The sequence below is a fragment of the Crinia signifera genome, chromosome 8, assembly GCF_055691185.1.
Source record: "Crinia signifera chromosome 8, ASM5569118v1, whole genome shotgun sequence".
In the NCBI taxonomy this organism is placed as follows: domain Eukaryota; kingdom Metazoa; phylum Chordata; class Amphibia; order Anura; family Myobatrachidae; genus Crinia; species Crinia signifera.
The window spans coordinates 125,475,019-125,497,714 of NC_139224.1; the positions used below are offsets into that span (position 1 = coordinate 125,475,019).

At 41.7% G+C, this 22,696-nt stretch overlaps 1 protein-coding gene across 2 annotated transcripts in view; it reads right to left on the reverse strand.

Annotated features, from left to right (window-relative positions):
- Nucleotides 1-2,044: 2,044 nt before the first annotated feature.
- The window catches only part of PKN2 (protein kinase N2), a 113,672-nt gene continuing 93,020 nt past the window's right edge, over nucleotides 2,045-22,696 (reverse strand). For both annotated transcript variants that reach the window (XM_083157144.1, XM_083157145.1), the window contains exons 7-22: nucleotides 22,226-22,411; nucleotides 21,526-21,635; nucleotides 18,765-18,908; nucleotides 17,586-17,661; nucleotides 17,296-17,470; nucleotides 16,899-17,034; nucleotides 15,942-16,078; nucleotides 15,765-15,846; nucleotides 15,595-15,686; nucleotides 11,347-11,523; nucleotides 10,893-10,955; nucleotides 8,776-8,852; nucleotides 7,425-7,567; nucleotides 6,927-7,034; nucleotides 6,146-6,226; nucleotides 2,045-5,952 (exon numbers count right to left, since the gene is read on the reverse strand). In XM_083157144.1, the coding sequence (XP_083013270.1) occupies nucleotides 5,749-5,952; nucleotides 6,146-6,226; nucleotides 6,927-7,034; nucleotides 7,425-7,567; nucleotides 8,776-8,852; nucleotides 10,893-10,955; nucleotides 11,347-11,523; nucleotides 15,595-15,686; nucleotides 15,765-15,846; nucleotides 15,942-16,078; nucleotides 16,899-17,034; nucleotides 17,296-17,470; nucleotides 17,586-17,661; nucleotides 18,765-18,908; nucleotides 21,526-21,635; nucleotides 22,226-22,411 (1,991 nt within the window). In that variant the 3' untranslated portion in view covers nucleotides 2,045-5,748. The remainder of the gene's footprint in view (nucleotides 5,953-6,145; nucleotides 6,227-6,926; nucleotides 7,035-7,424; nucleotides 7,568-8,775; nucleotides 8,853-10,892; nucleotides 10,956-11,346; nucleotides 11,524-15,594; nucleotides 15,687-15,764; nucleotides 15,847-15,941; nucleotides 16,079-16,898; nucleotides 17,035-17,295; nucleotides 17,471-17,585; nucleotides 17,662-18,764; nucleotides 18,909-21,525; nucleotides 21,636-22,225; nucleotides 22,412-22,696) is intronic.

Below are 22,696 nucleotides of genomic sequence, written 5' to 3' on the forward strand. Positions count from 1 at the left end.
TAGGGGGAAATTTACTAAAGGAAATTTGTAAAAAAAATAGGTGTATTTGTATTATTATTATTTTATTTGTAAGGCGCCACAAGTGTTTCGCAGCGCTGTACAAAGGAACAATACAGGGAGATGTGCTATCAATACTAATTGCCGTATTTTCGGGATAGTAAATGTCAAAAATAAGTGTATTTCTGGATACAAGTACACCTATTTTTTTTTACAAATTTCCTTTAGTAAATTTCCCCCTTAATGTTTAACATCACTAGTACACATTTTAGCCTACTGTACACTATTCACATTGATCAAATTTTTTTTTAGTTCGCGAAAGACTGATAAAATATTTATTTTCCTCTTTTTTGGAATTGTTTTGTGTTTTTACACAGCTCAAAATAGAGCTGAACCTTTAACCCGGTCATCATGGAAGCCTAAAGATGGGTACAAACGAATAAATATATCTGCAGATATATCTACAGACAAATTGACTATAGAGTGTTCTTCATACACTCTACCCGATCAGTCGGGACTGACAGCACATTGAGCTGTATGGTCGGTTGGCAGATTGCCCGTGCACACAGCACGATGCACCAATATCTTTCGATTAATTGGGCAACGGCTGTGTTACAAAGCTGACGTGATATATCTGTGAACTGCATTTACAAATATATTGATGGTACACACTGGCCAATGGTGCATCGATATAAAATCGGCCTTCAATAGAATGACCTCTATATCGGACATTGTGTATGCACCTTAGCAGTTTGCCGGATCATCCAGTTGAAGCACAGGTGTGTTAATTGACTTAAGCCCCGTACACACGGGGGAGATATATTGCTCAGCCATATATTGCTGACCAATATATTGCTCAGTTTCTCCTTTTCATCTGGTCGCTGATGAAAAAGAAACTGCCGGGGTGGAGCCCGGCAGTGGTAATCAGCTGGTCGCAGGAGCATGTTCCTGCGACCAGCGACCACTACAGGGGTAAAAACGGGAGTGTGCACCCGGCATAATATATAGCCGGTGCACACTCCCATCGTGGGCAATATGGTCGCTTAGCGACCATATTTCCCGCGATATTATACAAAATCGCCCCCGTGTGTACGCACCTTTACACTGGTACCCAAACTCTGTCCTCATGAATCTGTGACTTGCAAAACATAACCTGTTTGGGTTGCAGTGAACAGTTTGAGAACCTATGGATTAACAATAGATCTAATTATTCCTGGGGATCAGGCCTGACCACACACACACACACACAGACACACCTAGTTTATGAGGACACATAATTTTGCCACCAAAAACCCTGTTGACCCAGGTTTCTAGATGCTGCTCCTTGGACCCCAAGTATTTCCAAGTCAGCCCCATTTACACTGAACCCTGACCTGGCCTGCATGTCATTTACAAACACTCGCTTGAGCAGCTACAAATTATAACCTGGGTCAAGTGATTTACACTGCACCGTTACATCGGTCCAGTGGCGGTTTTTACCTCCGCCCCAGGTAAAATCTGCCACTGTAGTTAAGCCAGATGCAGTCCGAGACTGCACTGGCTTCACTGTGACTGGCAGTGACCAAGGCAGTCCCATTGAGAGGTGTTCCCTCCCTCCTGGACGCCTTTCTGCGGGCTGACATGCAAAATTGCAGATTGCGCATGCGCAGTACCTATATCAGTACTGCACACGCGCTGGTCCCGGTGTCTGTCATTTGTATTGTACAGGCGCCAGGACCGTGATCCTTTTATGGGCCCATAGAGACTGGCTGCATGCGCAGTACAGATGTTTGTACTGCGCATGCGCCAGTCCCAGTGCCTGTCATCATAGTACAGGCACTGGGAACTATGCAGGGACCGGCAGTGGCGACAGGGGGTGGAGGTGTGTGTGTGTGTCTGCAACCCAGTACCCCAGCTGCGGCGAGAGGCAGTCCCCCTCCCGTGAAAAGGTACGGGCTGCCACTGCCTGGGTCCACTTTCAGAGCCATTGACACCAGCAAGCTATAAACTAAAAGCAAAAAGAAATAAAGCAAATGCAACCAGAAAATGAATAACATGAGAACAGAAATCTATTTGAAAGGATTTAATTTGTGCATTCATATGACTTAATGACTGCAAAAACACTCCATTGTAGAATGACATTTCTTAAAGGCACATTTAATATCAATGCATAGTGTACCATCCTAAAAATACTCTAATTTCCTTACAAAGTGCTTTAGCAGCCACTTACAGCTATAGCAAAATATATTTACAATCTAGAGTTTAAAATCATAATTTGCCTAAAAATAGTTATTTGTATAAAAAAAACCAGAACAAAACAAAAAACACAAAAAAAAACAAAAGCCTTCTAAAATTAGTGCTTCTTTTCAGCTTACGTATGTGACATACCCTGGCTTATAATGTCTAGTGATTCCATTAAACTACAAGTTATGTACATATGTGGTTTACATTGATAAAATGTCAGTTAAAATGCTAAGAAGCCTTTCTGCACACAGCTGTCTTACTACATAAAACGATCAAATAGAAAAAAAATGCACCTCAAAAGCATAGTATCTAAAAATAAAGATTTACGGACAAAAAATAAAAAAAATAACACAACAGTACGAAGCCTCCTGCTCATATTTCCTTACACAGCGATGTTTATGCAGCCAAAATAGTTCCTCTCAGATGCAGCCATTTTGTTGTGTATGCCAATATTCATTAAGAAAATCCAGACTCAATCCTAGGATCGATCATGTGACCAGCTCTGGTCTCAAGAGTGACTGCATTCTCAGGAATATTGGGGCAGATGTATTAAGCCTGGTGAAGAGATAAACTGGAGATAAAGTGGAAGGAGATAACTCACCAGCCAATCAACTCCCAACTGTCATATTTTAAACACAGCTGATTGGCTGGCACGTTATCTCCTTCCACTTTATCTCCAGTTTATCTCTTCGCCAGGCTTAATACATCTGCCCCATTGAAGCATACAACAATATGGCTTCCTTAGCTATGTGCAAGGAACAGATGCAGTTTAAAACGCTGTATACAGTTCTTCTCACACACTTGAAAAATGCATTTACTATAAAATATTTGGATTTAAAATGATAGCATTCCATGGATACAGCGGATCGATATTCACATAACGCGTCTAGCCAATGCGAGGCACTTTCTGTATCATACGATCTACTTTATGAATAGCCTAGATAAACAAGGAAATATGAGCGATCTCAGACATACACAAAAGACATTTACTAGTTTCCGAATTCTAGTAAACAAAATATATAATATTAATCTCTCTACTGTTGGAAGGGTCCAACAGAGCCCAACAGTCAGTAAAAAGGCAGAACATAAACTTTATCTTCAGGCTTTGAGGTACAGCTACAATTAGTGTTACAATAGGATTATAAAATATACAATATTATCAAAAATATTTATACATTCTGTTACAACATATTGCGTTTACCCTCAGATGCGCAAGAATGGAAAATCCAGTGGCCCGCGTGTTGGTTTAGTGTACTTTTATCAAATGGTAGATGATCTCTGGTTCATGTTGGTCATCGCCAAGGTCTTGACACCCGAAAATAAATGCGCCATAAATACTAGTGTAAGGTTTGCAGAAGGAACGTGATTGTAGGTGCAGGCTGACCCAGAAAGCACTTCATCTCCAAGTATTGGAAGCCATCGGCACATTGTCAGTCATGATTACTTAAGGAACACTTTGTTTATAAAACCGCAGCACTGTTACAATTTGGGGAATACAACAATGCACGGGATATGAATAGGAACCATTGATAGATAGATTTTTTTTAATAAAAAAAATTATATATTTATAGGAAAATCAATAACTTTTTTTTCTGGGCATTCTTTCAAGCAGGTGGCTGAAAACATGCTATCCGTACTCCCTGATTGTCACATGTGGTTAAAAAATTCACACTTGCAGTCTACTTTTAAACAAAAAGCCCATATAGTCTACATTGCAAGTACATAGGCACTTACCGGGGAGCACATCAATGTGCCATAACCTTTAGCACCCAAGAACATTGCTTTCAATTTACTAGTCTGCTTTATAAAGCAGAATGCCAACTCCTGCTTAGTTGCTACGGGATACAACTGCACCATGACTTCTAGTACAGAACAGAAGCCTCTTGCACTAAGGTCTGAAACATTCCGACTTATTTCCAATTCAAAATGTAGAGCGCATTTGTGTTCATAATGCCAACATCTTGCTACCCCCCCCCCCCCCCCTCTTTTCCTCGGCTAGCGAATTTATTGGCACAGTAGCCATGACACCACTGTTGAGCAATGTGTTGGTGGACACACTGGCATCTGTGTAGTTAGAATGCTGCAAGGCAAAGTATTTGGCAAGTGACTTTGGTACACTTAGTGGAATTCTCTGTCGGAAGCTCATGGTTGTCTCACCGAGTTAAGGCATTAAGAAAAATAGAACAATGCACAAACTTTTTTTTTTTCTAATAAATATTGTAGGACTTTCACAAAAACAAGGCATCTCTTGTTCATTAATGCAAAACCCAAAGACAACGATGAACAGGACAAGATGGGAACAGATAATTGTGGTATTACATTCAAAAGGTGGAATTGCATGCACTGCTGTGCTCCCTGGCTTACGGACATGGACAACAGCATATTACTAACGTATGGTTCGTGCACAGAGACCTGGGGTGAAGGCGGCGGAAGGTTGCGGCTACATTTTTAACTACATTTTTTGTAAACATGGTTGGTTTGAGTACACAGTCCCCAGAATCATATTCAAGTAGCCCAGTCTACTATTCGGGATATCCATTCTATAGGTGTTTTATCAATGCCTCAGTGGGATCATGTCTGACCCATTTATAACCAGTGCCGCTTATATAGTGTTTGTAGTAACGGAGAGATGGAACTAGTTGTCCTTTTAAAATTCTAGTTCTAAGTAGTGGACGTTCTACTGTTGGGTGTACTGGAAAATGGATGTTCTAAAAGATCACTAGCTGCAACCAATGTCCATGGAGTCAAATTAGAGAACCCAGGTCAAACACAACAGAGGACTGTTCGAATGTAGATCATCACCAAACCAAAGCTCACCGAAACATGAAGACAAGTTAATGGCAGATGGCAGATCAGTACATTGGATGTGGCAGATTACAGATTTTTCCCAAACCAGTTTTAGAGGCTCTTGTATGAAAATCATTTTGATTGACCAAATGCATTAAGATCAAGGTCTACTTAAAGCATCTTTTCCTCTGGAAAGTAAAAAAATATCTAAAATTTAACAGTGTTGCAACGATTTCTCTGGGACATGAAAAGAATTATTGCAAAGCTTGAGCTGCCTTAAAATCAAGAAGCAGCCTTAGCAACCTTCAGCTTTAAAATTAAATAGAAGTCTGAATAATCATTTTGTTTTTGTTGTAATAAACCAAAGTTCTGTTATCCGCAGGTTCAGAGTCAGCAAGAGGATGGAGGACCGATATGTAAGAGTATTGCAGGGCCTGTCTCCTTGTGTACAACAGACCAGGTATAAAAGTTGCTTTCCAGTGCTCCGTTAAAAAAATAATATGGGTGTATGTTGGAAGTGGCCACTCCGCTGTAGAGTTCACACACATTTGTATTGAAAAGTACTTTAAAAAGAATCTTCATGTGATTTAAAAAAAAAAAAAAAAAGTCAGGAACTGAAGATGGCACAAAGCAGTGAGGAACGTTTTGCTTTTTCAGTTGTCATTTTGTCGGCCACCTCTCTCCAGTTTCACAGTGTCCCCCCGTCCTTCCCTCCCCTCCCCCCCCACCCCAATCTCTCTCTCAGCACCAATCGGCAACATAGTCAAAATCTCTGAATGCTTCTTGTTCATCCTCGGTTAGTAACCTTGGCTCCCGGGGAGGGGTTAGAATGGGGGCTTCTGAGGTAAATTCATCGTCAAAATTGCTCACATCTTCCCGTCCTTTGATTGTGGGCACAAATGGGGGTTTTACCTTCTTTGCCAATAATCCTTGCCAGTCTATGTGCTGCAAAATAAAATAAAGACCTATCAAATGATGTGTGTGCAAACAAGGTGTGCAATTAGCAAAAGGGAAATACTTATGCACTGTCCAATATACCCCCAGGATATATAGGTGCCTAAACCTGTATCCCAACTTTTATTGTTGCATAGTCTCTGCAGAATTCCTGGCTAGAAAGTATGGAAGAGGCAGCACTTACTCTAAAGAACGGATGTTTCCTCACATCTTCTGCATCCTTCTCACTTGCCCCTAGGCGGCGCTCTGGATTTCTCCTCAACAGCTGGTAAAGAAAAAAGATTTTTTTTTTTTTATATTAAAATTGAGCAAATAGGTTTTGGTTGACCTGCATATAACAATGTATTCATTGCGGATGTTAAAATAAAAACGGAGAGACTACATAAATTTACATTCCAAGCAATGGTAATTTAGAACAAGTCGATATTCCCCTATCCAGAGATCTCTTATCTAAAATATTCCAAAAAACATTTTTTTTTTTTTTTTTGAGTATTCTGGATTTTATTTTTGTTCCCCTCCCTGCCCCTTTTTTCATACTTACCAAGTCCCCTGGTGTCCACGGCGGCCTTCGGAATCTTCTTCAGCATCTTCAGTGGTCCCAGGAGTGCACGCCTGCAAACTTGCGCAATGCCCCCCTGGGACCACTGAAGAAGATCCCGAAGGCTGCTGTGGACGCTGGGGGACCAGGTAAGTATGTTAAAAAATATATTCCAAAAACCGGAGAAAATCCCTTATCAGAAAAGCTCGTGGTGCCAAGCATTTCGGATAAGGGATACTCTACCTGTAATAAGTTGATACAATATTTCAGTGATTGGAGCTAGGAGCAACAACAGACTGCACAGGATAATGGCTAATGGCAAATAAAAAGTTTATATAAGTAGGGGGAAAAAATAGACAACCTACAAAATAATTGAATGAACATTGATAAGGGTCACACCATACAGTAGGTGCCATTGGTAACTTACTCTTCTCATAATCGAGATGGCTTCTGTAGACAGGAAGCGGGGATATCTAACTTCATCATTGACTATACTGTCAAATACTTCCTCTTCATCATCTCCAGGAAAGGGGGACTGTGCAAAACAAGAACGGAAGCTGTGATGTGGTCATGCCAACTGCCTCACACAGACAATAGGCACTGCCATAAAAAGCTACATATCTGAAATACATGACTCATGTAGGAAATAACATCCAGTTATCACTAGTCTACCACACAGGCTGCTGTATAATGGAACAATGTGCCAGTAAAACAGATTAGTCCATTCTCTCTATCAGTATGCACCTTATACACAAACATTTCTCAACATTAAACGTTCTCAGGTTAAATACATTCTGTAACAGGGTATTTAATGGGTCTCTCCTTCCACCATTTATATTATTTATATCTAAAACTTGTGAATAAGGCGTGCTATGGCAAGATTACGCTGAAAGCATAAGAACAGTTGGTGCCTTTGTAGACCTACCTCCCCAACAAGCATTTCATAGATCAGGACACCCAGCCCCCACCAGTCCACCGCTCTGGTGTACGATGTCTCTGTAAGTACTTCTGGGGCCAGGAACTCTGGGGTTCCACAGAAAGTGCTCGTTCGGTCCCCGAAGCCCATTCCTGCATGCAAGAGAGAATGATAAATGGCGTCATGTCTGACCAATAAGTTGCCTGCTTCCTTGTGCTGCATGGAGAACTTATTTTATTATTTGCCTTCTAAGGTCAACTCTGCAGTACTGGCAAAACATGTGTGATTTTAGAAATGAATACATAGAATACACAGACACGAAGAGGCCACGTTACTCTTAGGCACACCTTTCTAGTACCAAGCATGCCACCTTTTGGGCTCAGAACACCCAGAATCCATGGCATGGCTCCGACAAGGTATAATAGTTTTATTTACATAGTTCTTTTCTCCAGCAGGATTTAAAGCGGCTTTACATTCATAAAAACAGTAAAAGACCACAGAAAAACAGTGAACAGAACAGGCACATTGAGCTGATGTAGCCATTTTGATTAATACGTTCCACAGGTTACATAACCCAACCAGCAAAGGTACCAGGCATGGCAGCCATTTTGGATACCATAGGTTACCCTGGGCAAAACATACCACGCCTAGAAGAAATGACACAAAAAGCTGCAATGTACTAACCGTTACATTACATAACAAACCGTTCCCAGTAGACTCATAGCTATGTTTATGGAAACTGCCTTATCTGCATTTATTAAGAGTAGACTGTGGCCATTGGGGAAAATACACGTCATGGTCCATCCTGCAATGCCTTTAGAGCTAATGTTGCATGAACAATTCTGGCCGATCGTCTCAGACCGGTTACTAATATAAGGGGTCAACCGGTTACTAATATAAGGGGTCAACCTGAGAATTGCTGCTCCCAGCCGATGTTTTTGTTTTGTGCAACATTCTAGAAATTGTTGTGCAAGAAAATCTCAGCTTTGGAGGTCCTCATACCCCCATATCCTGCCCCAGCAACCATTCCCTGGCCAGCGCCACTTAGCTCATATTCCTCCCCTATTCTCAGGTTTGGACTGATCAACAATGAAACCTTTTAGTTTAGCTTGGGGGAGAACACCTAATTTCTTACCCAGTACAACAATTTAACACCTGGTGAAAATTAGATTTGTCCCAGATCACAAGCAGTGAAAGCTCGCAGACATATTGGTGAAAAGACTTTCCTGTAATAGCAATAACCCTGGTTTAGGATCTGTGGCTACAATAATCCTATATGTCTGTAGTGAACTCTGATAATTCTACCAAATCCATAGAGGGGTACAGGAAATGATCTACAGTAGCTATGGTGAAGTATTACCTTCCTTGCACAGACCAAAGTCAGCAATTTTCACAAATCCTTCTGTATCCAACAACAGATTATCCAACTTCAAATCTCTAGATTAGAGGAAAAAAGTGATATTAAACAGGGCAATATAATCACCTGGTATGGAGTAAGAGGCTCTGAACTTGCTTTCAGAGAGTTGGAAAATAAAAGGGAGGTTTGGACGAGAAGAGTATTAGCTGGGAACCTGACAAACACTCCCATACACTGCTTTCCTATACTCATATACCATGCCATATAAGATAGGTCATCATACACTTAGGGGGGAGTACTCAATTCTGTGTCCCGACAGCCGGAATCCAGGCTGTTTTTTACTTTCGACAGGAACTAGAAAGTCGTATTCAATGTACTGACTGTCAAGTGTCAGAAAGTCTGCAAAAACTAAAGCGTATTGTCAAAGAACAGCTGTTAATTTGACAATTTCGCAGAAGTTTCCAACAAAACAGATCAGACTTGGTTTAAAGTCGGATCTGTCTTCAATGCTGTCGGTAATGGCAGGGGGAATAGGCAAGGGGGACTATTTCCACCGCTGGAAATAGCGTCCGGGATTGAAGACCGCCCTTAGTGTCTATAGGTCATATGCTGCAGGATGCCTGGCGCAACCGAGACACTCCAAGAGGTGTATCTTACAGTCTTGCTGTGAAGTTTGCGTCTCAGGCACAGCATAATACCACTCAGTGGTCTATAGCAGTGTTCCCTCTAAGCTGTGTGCGCGCGCGCACACACACACACACACACACACACACACACAACTCGTCGAGTGTGCGCACAGACATTACAACAGAGCGCACAAAGCAGCAGTGCTCCATTTTTGCAGTTGCGGACTCAATTAATGTTTGTTTCGCCCAATAACTACACTGTGTGCTGCGTTTTGAATGTTTAAATGTTTAATATCATTTTGAAGTAAAGTTAACACAAATGCTGAACGTCATTTTCCAGTTATATATAAGTGACGCACAAAAATGTAAATTTCCTACCAAAGTTGCACAGCCAAAATCTTTTGCCGCACATAGCCTTCGTAATATTAGAGGGAACATTGGTCTAGAGACGTTGAGCTGCAAAAATTTTAATGTGTCTAAAACTAACTTTAGTGCGGTTAAAGTAACAGATGAGGCACAAAGGAACTTGGCGTGATAAAAGCGGTTTCATCTGAGTCCTTCTAGCATAGGCTCATCTGTACAAATATCACATCAAATAGATCAGTGCAATCTTGCAAAGCAGTTTTGTCCCTCCCTTTAATTTTAGGTGAATAAGATGCACATATCAAAGGGGGGAGGGGGACATTTGCCCAAGTCGTCCTGGGACCTGGTGAACAGAGGGGGGCTATATACAGCGACTACCACAACAGTGTATGTAACACATTTGTGCGATGGACATTTTCCAATACTAGTACCCACACAACGTACAAGGGGGTTTGTGCGGCGCCGTCTAACCCTCTTGCCGGCCGCTCACCATATTCTATGTTCCGGGAAATGCTCGCCGTCAGAGGACAGCGAGTGTTCCCCAGAACGTTGAGGTTCACCTCAAATGCAGCGAATCCTGCCATTTTGACGGTGAAGGGGGGAGGGGTCAGTCGAATACTTACCGCAAGCTATGATGGCAAGTTATCGGCACTGCTCGCCGTCATAGCTCGCCCTTTGGCATTAAATATACCCCATTGTGTTACCCAGCACAAAAAATATCTCTTGAATTTATGCCACAAACTTTAGTCTAACCAAATACAAACAATGGGGCAGATGTATTAAGCTTTAACAAGAGCTAAATCCAAGGGTGATAAGGAGAGATAAACGTCCAGCCAATCACCAGCTAACTGCCATGTTACAGGCTGTGTTTGAAAAAAGTCAGTAAGGAGCTGATTGGCTGGACTTTTATCTCTCCTTATCACCCTTGCATTTATCTCTTGTTAAGGCTTAATACATATGCCCCAATATAAGTGTGGAATGAGATCAAAACGATATACTATAAAGAGGCTAGTGAGTCTCTGGCACTCAAGGGGTTATATAGTTCTATACAAGTTCTATTAAGCGCTGCGGAATATGCATGCGCTATATAAGAAACATATAAGTATATAAATAATAGGCAAAGTAACTCACCTATAGACAATCTTGTGCTCATGTAAATACTGAAGGCCGAGAACCACACACGCTGCATAGAACCTGTGAAAAGGGATACAATAGGGTCAATATAATTGCAGCGCCCGCAGACAGATCATCATGGTGAATGCAGCAGAGTGGGACAAGGGTTACAATAGTTGTTCTGGAGAACCAGGCCACAAAAATATATAATGAATGTAAATCATCAATGTGCTTCAGAAAAGATGTAGGAATACGAATTCATTTAGGTTACTCTTTGTAATGCCTTTCCAATGTAAAGATGGCACATGCCACACCAAGAGCAGGAGTTTTACATTTTGATGTAAAGCACAGAAAGGCAGCAGTGATATCATCCAAGGATGTCCGTGCACCTTATTGCTGCAGAGACGATGCAGGAAGGAGACATAAGCTGACTTCTGGGAGGTCTTAGGTATAAAAGCATGAAGTGACTTACACGGCTCTGGGTTCAGAAAACACATCGGTGTGGATGTGCATCATTAGGTCTCCTCCGGCAGCGTATTCCATTACGAAGCAGACGTGGTCTTTGGTTTGGAAACAAGCGAACAGGTTCACTAAAAACGGATGCCGCACACTATTCACAGTTTCAAAGATGCGCTTCTCGCACATAAGGCTGGAAGAGAAGACAAGACACAAATTGTAGCCGTATAGTGACAGCAATGGTAAATGCACACAAGAGATTACATAAGACCCAGTTCCCAAACTCCATCATTACAGTCCAGGTTGTCATAATTTCCATGCTCAGATTGAATGAGGAACTTTGATAGATGAAAACAATTTAATCACACTCAAAAGTCCTCAAAATGATGACATTTAAAACCAGTTCACTTAGATCTAGAAACTATAATTATGCAGTTGGAGGGATTGCAAATATATATAATATATTTATTGGAGAAGTCCAATTTTCTTGGGTTAATGGGATATACATTATATATACAGATTTCTACATACTGCCTAACTAAAAAAATGTTAAGAGCTCCTTGTAAATGCTGAAAGTCAGGTGTTCCCTAGCAGTATAGTGTTTACAGAGCAGTATGACCAGTATGGGGAGTTGCTCATTCATGTGGACATCTACCACTGGTTATCGCCAAATGCTTTAAAACTTCCCTATGCAAAGTACCCACTAAATGATCTGTAGTTTGCTCAGCCATTGAAAGAAATATTGCATCAGCGGGTGCATACAAAACATATGTCTGTAAACGTTGTGTACATCTGGCCGGCAAGCTCTAGGAAGAGTGCTGGTGATCCTGAACTTCTTCCATTTACGGATGATGGAGGCCAGTGTGGTCTTTGGGACCTTCAAGGGTAGTGAGCAATTTTCAGTAAATTGGGACTGAAAATAACCTTGCGAAAGGCAAGATCGAGTGCCATCGCTGGCATTTAATAGCTGTTGGAATGGCACTTTGCACCCTTTTACATAGTCTCCCCGTACTTGCGCGGGTTTCCTCCGGGTGCTCCGCTTCCTTCCACAATCCAAAAATATACTGGGAGGCTAATTGGCTCCCAACAAAATTAACCCTAGAATGTCTGTGTGTGCGTGTACATGTGGAAGGGAATATAGATTGTGAGCTCCCCTGGAGCAGGGACTGATGTGAATGCTGTGGAATGTGTGTGCGCTATATAAATAACTTCATAAATAAATAATAGGATTGATCCCAATGCGTCATGTTGTAAAAGGGGTCATTGGGGCAATTTAGTGCCTGCTAACATTTGCGACTGATGAGGAGGAATCTGCGCAGAAATATCTGTGGCAGATGTTTGAAACAGATATAAAATGTCTTTGGGCTTTGTGTACATCTTAAATTATTAAAGGGTCCTTTACATTTGTAATTATATTCTGTTGGGCATGAGTTTTGGCTATAAAAGCAAAGATCTGTATGTTATTTCCCTATCTACTCATATTTATATTTAGCATATTCAATGTGTTGTTTGGGAAACTATAAGCAGGTTTGGCAACTTTTCGAAAATGATCTGCTGACATAAGCCAAAGGCAAGTCAATCGGACTAGTCAAAAAAGCACTGAAGGCTCTGGGTGTCCAGCTTGTTACTTCAACTTTTTATATATGGCCCCGGCAGGACCATCATCTGCTCCTCCCATACGAGAACAGGGTCATCCCAGTGCTCTGGATGTTCCAAACAAAAAAGGGTAATTGGAAAAACCTTAAAGTCCCCCTAACTCTAGACCAGGCTTTCCCAACCACAGTCCTCAAGGCACACTAACAGTGCAGGTTTTAGTGATATCCAGGCTTCAACACAGATGGTTTAATCAGAATCCCTCAGATACTAATTAGGTCACCTGTGCTCCAGCCTGGATATCTACAAAACCTGCACTGTTGGTGTGCCTTGAGGACCGTGGTTGGGAATGCCTGCTCTAGACTGTAATTTATATAGCACTTATCTCCCAATAGGACTGAAAGTGCTTTATATTTGCCACTACAGCGCACAAAAAAACACAAGCTTAGAAGTGAAATGCTTGAGAGAACAGGAAAGTCTTGAGTCTATTTTTTAAGGAATCCAGAGTGGGTACGAGTGCCTCTCGTACTGTGTGGGGAAGAGAATTCCACAGCATGGAGCCACAAAGCTGAGATCTCTACCCCCAAATGAGTTAGGCAGATTCTAGGTACAGTTAATAGTTCATCCTATGCAGATCGCAGTAATCGAGAGGAGGTACTAAGAATTGTGCTGCTGTTCCCTGTGCTCGGTTTTTGTTCTAAAGTTACTGGTTTTGTTTTGTGTACCCTGTATTGTTCTAATATGTGACCTATGAACTGTGCTGCAAACCACTTGTGGCACCTTATAAATAAAATGTAGTAATAATAATACTTAGTACAAATAGAGAGAAATGCCCAAAACAGGCACCTGGGGGTGGGTAACAAATATTAACCCTTTGAGTGCCAAGGGAATTTGTCAAAACCGGTGTGAAAACTGCCAAGCAAACATTTGTATCCATCACAATGACCTGTAATGGTTACCTTATATAGGAAATATATATATATATATATATATATATATATATATATATATATATATATATTTGCATTTATATAACAAATGTCAGGGACGCTGGCATTTTTAGCAGATCAGAGAGATGTTGGCACTCAAAGGGTTAACACCGAAACTGAGGCTGGTTCGGAGATCAGTGTAAAGCACACCTCTACGAGGAAACGGCCGTCTAGCTACTTCAGCAAAATCAGTAAGGAGCCATCTCTCAAGTGGTATGTTGTGTCCACCAACATTCCAAGAGATTAATTGAGCAGATGAATATTTCTAAAAGGGTTATATCCTCAATGATTGAGATTGTAAATCATTGCCAGCGTTTGAAGTACTGGAGCTACTTATGCGGGGATATTATACAGGGGGAAAAAAAACTAAAAAGAGGATAAAACACTATTTTGGAACAGCGCTTTCTGAAAGACCTTAAAACTCAGAGATTTTAACTATTTTCAAAGAACATAAAAACTATGCAAAGCCTTATAACAGGGTGTCGGACGGAGTCCCGACAGGCATTCACCCAATGTCGGGATCCCGACTGTCAAAACACTGACAGCCGGGTTCCCGATGGCCACCCGCTATTTTCCCTCGTGGGGGTCCACGACCCCCATAGAGGGAGAATAGAATAGGTGGCTCATGTAGCGAGCCACCGTGCCCGCAAGGGGCTTAGTTGCGCTCAGCATGCTGTCTGGGTCCGGCCAGTCGGGATCCCGACGTCGGGATAATGACTGTCGGACCCCTATACCACACCCTTATAACATGGTAACTAAATGGTTGCAACCATGGGAAATGTCATCCACTGAAAAATACATGTTTATAGTTTGAATATCACTATGACTGTAATAATCCATCATTGGCTTTTATTGGTCATGTGTAAAAACTGCAATAATTCTCTGATCAGTATTCAATTTGGGGGGGGGGGGGTTATCGCCCATTTTTTGCAGTAGTTTCGTGGTCGAAGCGGCTTGGACGAATTAGTAAAAAAAAACACGTGATTCGCTGCAAATTTGCCGATCCACACTGTTTTTGCTGGTGCCGGAAGAACATGATTCCACACAGTTCAGGACAGAGGTGATCGTGTGTTTATTTGTACCTCCGATATATCTTGTGTGCTATTGCATATTTAAATGCCATAAAAAGAGCCTGTAACAGACACTGAAGTATAGTGATATTGGAAAATGTATTTTAGGTTTTATCTAAACCTTTGTGTTTAGCAAAGGATGCTTTTCCAAGGATGTGTATGAACTGTCTTTCAGGAAGGATTTATAAAAAAAATAAAAAAATAAAAAATCAGCATGTAGATTGAATCGGGTGAAGCTAATTTGCCCTAAAAACATGCAAAATTGCATATTTTTTGCCTGCCCAAAAAAAAATCAGGCACAGATTAATCACCCCCCATAGTGCAAGCAGGGGAGTGCACAGCCTGTATTTACAACTGCTGCAGTTTCTTTTTCAATACATGTTCATGAAATCGCCCCATCACTGAAAGCTAGAGACAGAAGACCATTACTTATTTAGCCAGAAATCCAGGGATGCTCTGAGAAATTCCATGGCCGTGACAATACTAAGCTATACTAGTGGACCACCACAAGAGGGCAATAGTTCTCCCCTCATCCTAAACTGATCTAATAATCTCCTCTACATTACGGAAACTAATTTAATGTTTTGTGATCGCCCAACCACGTCATCATACCTGTCAACCTCATCACGGGCTACTATGTCTCCTTTTTTTAAGGCTTTGATGGCAAACATTTCATTAGTGTTCTTGTACTCTGCCAGCAGCACCTGAAAATAAAACAAAGCTGTCAGTATACACACTCTAGTATGGGACACAGATGAAGCTATAATCTCGGGCAAACTTACTTTTCCGAAGTGTCCTCTTCCCAACACTGCACAACACCGGAAGTCCTGCAGACTGAACTGGAACCGCTGCTGCTGCTGACCTCTGGGGAAAGGGTTCAACAATCTGTTTAGATGCCTACTGTTCTATATACGCAAACCATACAGATAAAAGAAAGGAGTAACTGTAGATAACGCTACCGTCTGTCATCTGCATCTCGTAGCGCACTGTAATCCAGGTCCGATACAGTGATTTCCCCTTCATTTGTTAGGTCTGTTGTGGATTTTGTAGTTACACTGTTTCTGTTATTTGAAAATTCATAATTTGGTCCAGTGTCCTATAGTGAATAAAAAAATACTATATATTGTATGTGTATATAAACACATGCAAGTTAAAACAGCCAACCACCCAAAACTGATAAAACCAGAGTTGTCCCCTACAACCTATAAGCACTTATGCTGCAGCACCGACAGCCTAACAAGAAGCTAATGTCACAGCTGCAATGTGACATCATTGACATCAGCTGACTGGATAAAACTGCAGCCGCCCTGTGTTCTTGTATTTAAACCGGTAGGTGGCTGCAGGGAGAGCTGCCCCTCAAGTCCTCAAAAAATATGAACTGCAGTAGCCCGTCACCCCTTGGGATAAGCCTACTGAAAGGCCTGTGCTGTTCCCAAATTCATACACAATGTAGGTAAGGATTACGCATTAAATTAATTAAAGTCAAACTTATTAAAGGTTTTCATGGAGAGAGACTGCAACTAGCAGCTCTCCATAGCAGTGTACTGGTCTGACCAAAGTCAGTGGGATTCAGAGGTCATTTATGACCTGAATATACGGGTGGGGAGAGAAGTGTAGTACGTATACGTTGCGTTTACCTGAATAGAGTACCACATTTTGCAAGTACGGTATGTCAATAACACGGGGGGTTGTATTTTGCAGTTTTATTGTATCTTATTGAACCATGTACTTTGCTTAGAGACTACACTCTCTTCACGTGACCCTGCCATCATTACCCAAAGCAAATTACTGAAAGTGAGCAACAAGTCTTCTCTCACTTCCCGACATTACAGAATAACTCCATGAGAAGCCCGGGACTCCAGGGAATGTCTGCACAAATATGCTGACCACCTACACCAGAAGCCCACATCACGTACCTGAGCTGGTGTGCCTGGAGTATTCATTTCTGATGAAGATGGATATAGATCAAGGTCTAACGAAGAGTCCCGAGGTGGAGCGGTTGGTGCTTCTTGCTCTAATTCAAAGTCCAACTTGCCTGTAGGAGAATCACTTCTAAAAAATAAATATGGTCCAGGTTTAAGGGTTTTATAGCTGCTGACAAAACAGATTCTCAGTTTACACAGCACAGTAAGGAGAGAATACACTTGTACAATCTTTGGATGAGAGGAGTAGAACATGTAAGTACTTGCAAACTAAAGTGATGCTTAGTACAGTACAGTTGGTGCCCGAAAGTATTAAACCCCAAAATGTGACAAATGAAGGGGACACAGAAGTTTATCAATAAAACACTCAGACCATTCCACTATACTGTACCTGACAGATGGTGATAATTCTACATTCCGCGTGTCTACAATTGGAACGGAGCTGGCAACTGGGACCTGCGGACTATACGTGCCAGAATGATTGACTGTGGGTATTGCTCTTCTCACCAATCGCCCCCACGTGGCAATGTTAATATTCATCTGTGGAGCTCGAAGGAATGTTTTTCCTGCAAGAAGCAGCACCCAATAAATACATGGTCAGGGTAGACTATGACACCATAGCAGTGCTGCTGAGTGATGGAGAACACAAGGCTGACCCTTCTCCTGTAGCAATCATATTACCTTGTTGTTTTGAAAAGATTTTCTTTTGCCTCTGAAGCTTTGGTCTTCTTTCAATAACTGGATTGAAAAAGGTAACCTGCACATTGAAGAACAAATGTGACTATTTATCTGCATGTATAATCACACATGGCAGTTTTACAGTATTCATTATAATGACATTGTGCACTAACATCTGCCCATAATAAAGATGTTTCCTCATACACTATAGCTGCAGCAGTCATTCCAAACAACCCCCCCCCCCCCCAGCACACCCAGTCAATACCACTCTCGCACCGAGCGTCTTTTTTGCACGAATGAGCATCTTAAATCATAATGCAACAAACTACATCACAAGACTGCATACATTTAATTTCATTTACAGCACTTGTGTATCAGTGTGCGATTAAAGGTGCGTACACACTGGGTGATTTTGCCCAGCATGTAGGGACAATGATGATCAGGAAAAAAAAAGGGGGGGACCACTTTCTATAGCAGGACTCTATGGAAAGCCGCCCACCCCATCGCTCATCTGCTGGTAGATGAGTCGCAGCCGCACACACTGGTTGGCATTTGAGCTGAGAGCAGCTCAAATGACAAAACTGAGCGGCTTTCAGCTCAAAATCGCCCAGTCTGTATGGTCAAAGTCTGTATGTGAAATGCTATGATGCAGCCATCACACAAAATCCTGTTCTTCGCACACAGATATTAATGAGCCACATGAGATCAGTGCAGTTTTGCTGCAACGCAATAAAGATAAGCATTTGCACTAAAAAGGCTTTTTGTATAAGGCTTTCCCTATCCATTTGCTTTAAGAAACTACTAATATATTTTAGCTGCAAGACTTTACATAGGTGCTAGAAAACATGATAGATAGCTCATGTAACAGAGCTGCCCTAGAACTACTGATCTTCCTAAAAACTATCTAAGAAAGGGTAATCACACCAAATACAATATATTGGGCTTGTCATAGTCTCTTTGCAAAGACCTAATAAAGTATGACTACACTACACTAGTACAAGCCATAATGCAGCAAATAAGTTCAGGAATGCTAACCTGTAGTTATGCACTAATAATACCAATAATACTACTACTATGATAAATAACCACCTTTGCAATTCCCAAGCACCTGAAGGGAAGGAAACCACACAGATTGAAATAAACGGTAAAACAAAAAAAAGTTGTTGTGTGCAAAGTTCTAACCTCTGCAAAGAGAGTGCCCTGTGGTTCCAGGTACAGGCACATGCCATGTCGCTGATTGTCCAGGAAATCTTCTAACCTCAGAAACTTTACTGCACATAGCGATCGCCAATCCCGCCAGAACACCGAGATCTCCAATTCCCGGGACTAGAAGAGGAGTAAGCAATTGTTATTAAGTCACAATATAAACAATGAGAAATTATTATTTTTATAGAATAGACTTGGTTTTCTTAAATCACAGCATTTACACAACAGTCCCATACAAAGCAGTGGTGCAACACCAAAAGCTGCTCGTAATATTTTACAGGTTACACTATAGACCTACAGAAGTAAATCTATGGATGAAATAATTGACATTAAAATGTTTGCGTGCACCATTGCGTGATGCCATAATCATTACATATGAACGGTAAAAAAGTTGGCAACTTCAGCAAGTAACTGAAGATTCCTTAAACAGGTAATCGTCAGAAAGAGAACGGGAAATTATACAGGAAAAAAAGAAGCCCCTCCCTTTCACCAAGCACACGTCCCAGACAATGTTTAGCTGCCTTGCTTTCCCGGTCACCATGTATTGGCAATTTAGCAAACGCGACCATACTGTACTCTTTGTATATCAGAGTACCATCCAGACACAGCAAGGCACAAGTGGTGAATCTGCATGGATATGCCTACAGTCCCTGTGTTGGGTACCCAAAAACTACTTCAACTAAGAGAAGCTACAGAAACTGGCATAATAGCATCAGGCATTAAAGATATTAAATCGGCAGACATTAGGATTAAAAGGGTAAATGCTGCTTTATATATTGATCTAATATCTCAAATTAATGTTCTACATTTTTCCAGTACACCAAAATTTAAAGAAAAATAAAACTCAATGCACAAAATTCCATACCAACATAGAATAGACTCCTGTATGGGTGTGGATCGTATTCTCAACCCGACTTATGTCGACAGTCACTAGGTCAACACCGTTGCATCGACAGGCAGCAAGGTCGACAGGGTTCTAGGTCGACATGGGTGAAGGTGTCTAGGTCGACATGGGTGAAGGTGTCTAGGTCGACATGGGTGAAGGTGTCTAGGTCGACATGGGTGAAGGTGTCTAGGTCGACATGGGTGAAGGTGTCTAGGTCGACATGGGTGAAGGTGTCTAGGTCGACATGGGTGAAGGTGTCTAGGTCGACATGGGTGAAGGTGTCTAGGTCGACATGGGTGAAGGTGTCTAGGTCGACATGGGTGAAGGTGTCTAGGTCGACATGGGTGAAGGTGTCTAGGTCGACATGGGTGAAGGTGTCTAGGTCGACATGGGTGAAGGTGTCTAGGTCGACATGGGTGAAGGTGTCTAGGTCGACATGGGTGAAGGTGTCTAGGTCGACATGGGTGAAGGTCGACAAATGTAGGTCAACATGAGTTTTTCACCATTTTTTCACCTGAATGTCGGCACAGTCGACATGGACACAGTTGGAAATCAATCGCATCCCCTCGCATTGCTCGCTGCGCTCGGCACACTTATTCTCCCACCATGCCCTAGTGGATGGTTTGGCATGAAATACCACCTGTTGGCACATGTCGGCTCAAAAAAACTGAAAAAAAAAAAAAACGCATCGACTTCGCGACCTAAAACCATGTCAACCTTCATCCATGTCGACCTAGAACCCTGTCAACCTTCATCCATGTCGGCCTAGACACCTGTCGACCTTCATCCATGTCGACCTAGAACCCTGTTGACCTTGTTGCCTGTCAACCCAACGGTGTCAACCTAAGTCGGGTCGACAATACGTATCCCTCCTGTAGAACAGTTTGGCCTACTGGCCAGCTATCATGGAAGACTGTATAATGCTTGGTAGGCTTCACAAAGCAATAATACTCAGCAAGGGATATTACATGTTCAATTTTGCAAAAGATCCATGTTGGGTGACAAATGTGATTGGCGTGCAATCCATGTGATTTATCGCAATTGCATGGTTGTACTTGATATCTCACAAGTGTATGGGCACTATAAGTTGTGGGCATTCTGGTGTAAATTAAAGTAATAAAATCACAGCAAGCATCTTTGTGGGCATTAGCCCCTGATATCAGCAGACAGGAGCCTCCAACACAAAGACTAACCTGCTTTCATCTAGCATAAGGTCTGTCCTAGAGTCATTGTGACTAGAGCAGACTGGTGCAGCCAAGGTCAAGCAGATTTCTATTTACTGGAAGAGCCTGGCTATTGCTTCCCACATTCTGAACCTGCCCGTAAATGCTGCAATTCTGTAAGCCAATTAGGTCATTTGTTCTAAGTGGCCACAAATAGCAATGTGCATGAGACTGAATACTGCAGATCCAGATCAACCTCTGCAGATAATCACTTGGATACTGACCAGAAGTTTGGTCATCAATGACTAAGTATATGGTGGACATCAAACTATGTGGTTTCCACTGATTTGGCCGTACACACATCTCATAATTCTACAAACTCTGGCTTGAGTCAAACATATGCAATGGATCTCAGGACAGACTGGCACCCAAACCCTCCGACCTCTAAATGAGGGGTAATGGAGAGAAGAGACCGTAATTATTCTGTGCAGGTGTCCATTATAAAAGTTCCCAATTGAATTTGGACATTTCCATCAATCTGCATCTGTATACAGTAACAACCTATATATTTATTTGAAAGCTATTGTTTATGAACAAGAAAGTAAGCCAAGTCTTATGACACAGGATTTTATATGACCTATTGCAAAAACAGCCAACAGAACTTAAAGCTCTTCAATGCTATACATACTCTGTCCAGCTCCAGTGTAAACTTCTGGTCCCATGACTGGTTGGAAATAGGTTTCCAGTTGGTCTGCCCAACTACTGTATTGTCCAGCTTCAGTACAGCACAGACCTCATCTGTAAGGAAATTACAGCAACTCAGCTTAAAAGGCTAAGAGGATTGCAGGAAACAAAAAGCTCCACTGTTAAACCCACAAAAACAAAATATCTGCTTAAGAACAGATTAAAGATTTTCTTTTTTTGTAGAGAGCCCAATGTAGTAGGAACAGATGAACTGCTTTCACAAAGGGACACCGACTCTCCTTGCCAACTGACGGGTATTTACTAGGTATTGACGTAAAGACCCAGGTCTAGGCTGGCCATGAATTTAACCTAAAATTATAGCTTACTGCCTACCAACACTAAGAAACAGAAATGCTTAAGACTATTCTATAATAATAAAAACAAAAACACAAACTTAAAAAAAAAAAAATTGAATTTTACCAGTACAAAGAAATTCTAATGACTTCGGACAAATATTAGAAACAAATGATACAGTTATGATACTACTTCATCCATAAGGGATAAAAAAATGGCGCTCTCTGCAAGAACCTGGAAACCTGAGGACCAACCACTAGAAAACATTTTTTCCATGAGCGCAGTGCTCATAAGACGCTACTGTGCCAAGTTCATGTAAATGGAAGCAGACAATAACAAAGTTACTGAACTGGAAAAGTCATCTGTCTTCAGGAGATTCCGACTGCTGGCACTTTTATTTTTACTTGTCCTGCTCATAAAGGAGGATCTGGCTTCACTCGGACTCCAGCCGGGGAGGGTAGCGGTAGTGGCTTTGGACCTGCCGGGCACATTCTCCAGAATATCCTGACATCCCATGAGCCTGACTTCTAGGGTACCTGTGGAATACAAGCAATGTGTGAAGCATCATTCTATTTCGTATTCTGTGCCACAAATGAAAGTTAAGGGGTGGCCATCAACCATCGATGGTTAGCCACAGATGACTGATGGGTTTGCCACCGATGATTCGCCATCATCAATGCACAGAGCCCAGCAATGTTTTTTCCCCTTACTTATGCCATAACACAGAGCATCTGCACCTCTGATTGGCTCTGTGCCCTGCAGTAAGAGCAGATGTGGCTATCTGTTTCATACCTATGAGGTTAACCCCATTGGTACCATCG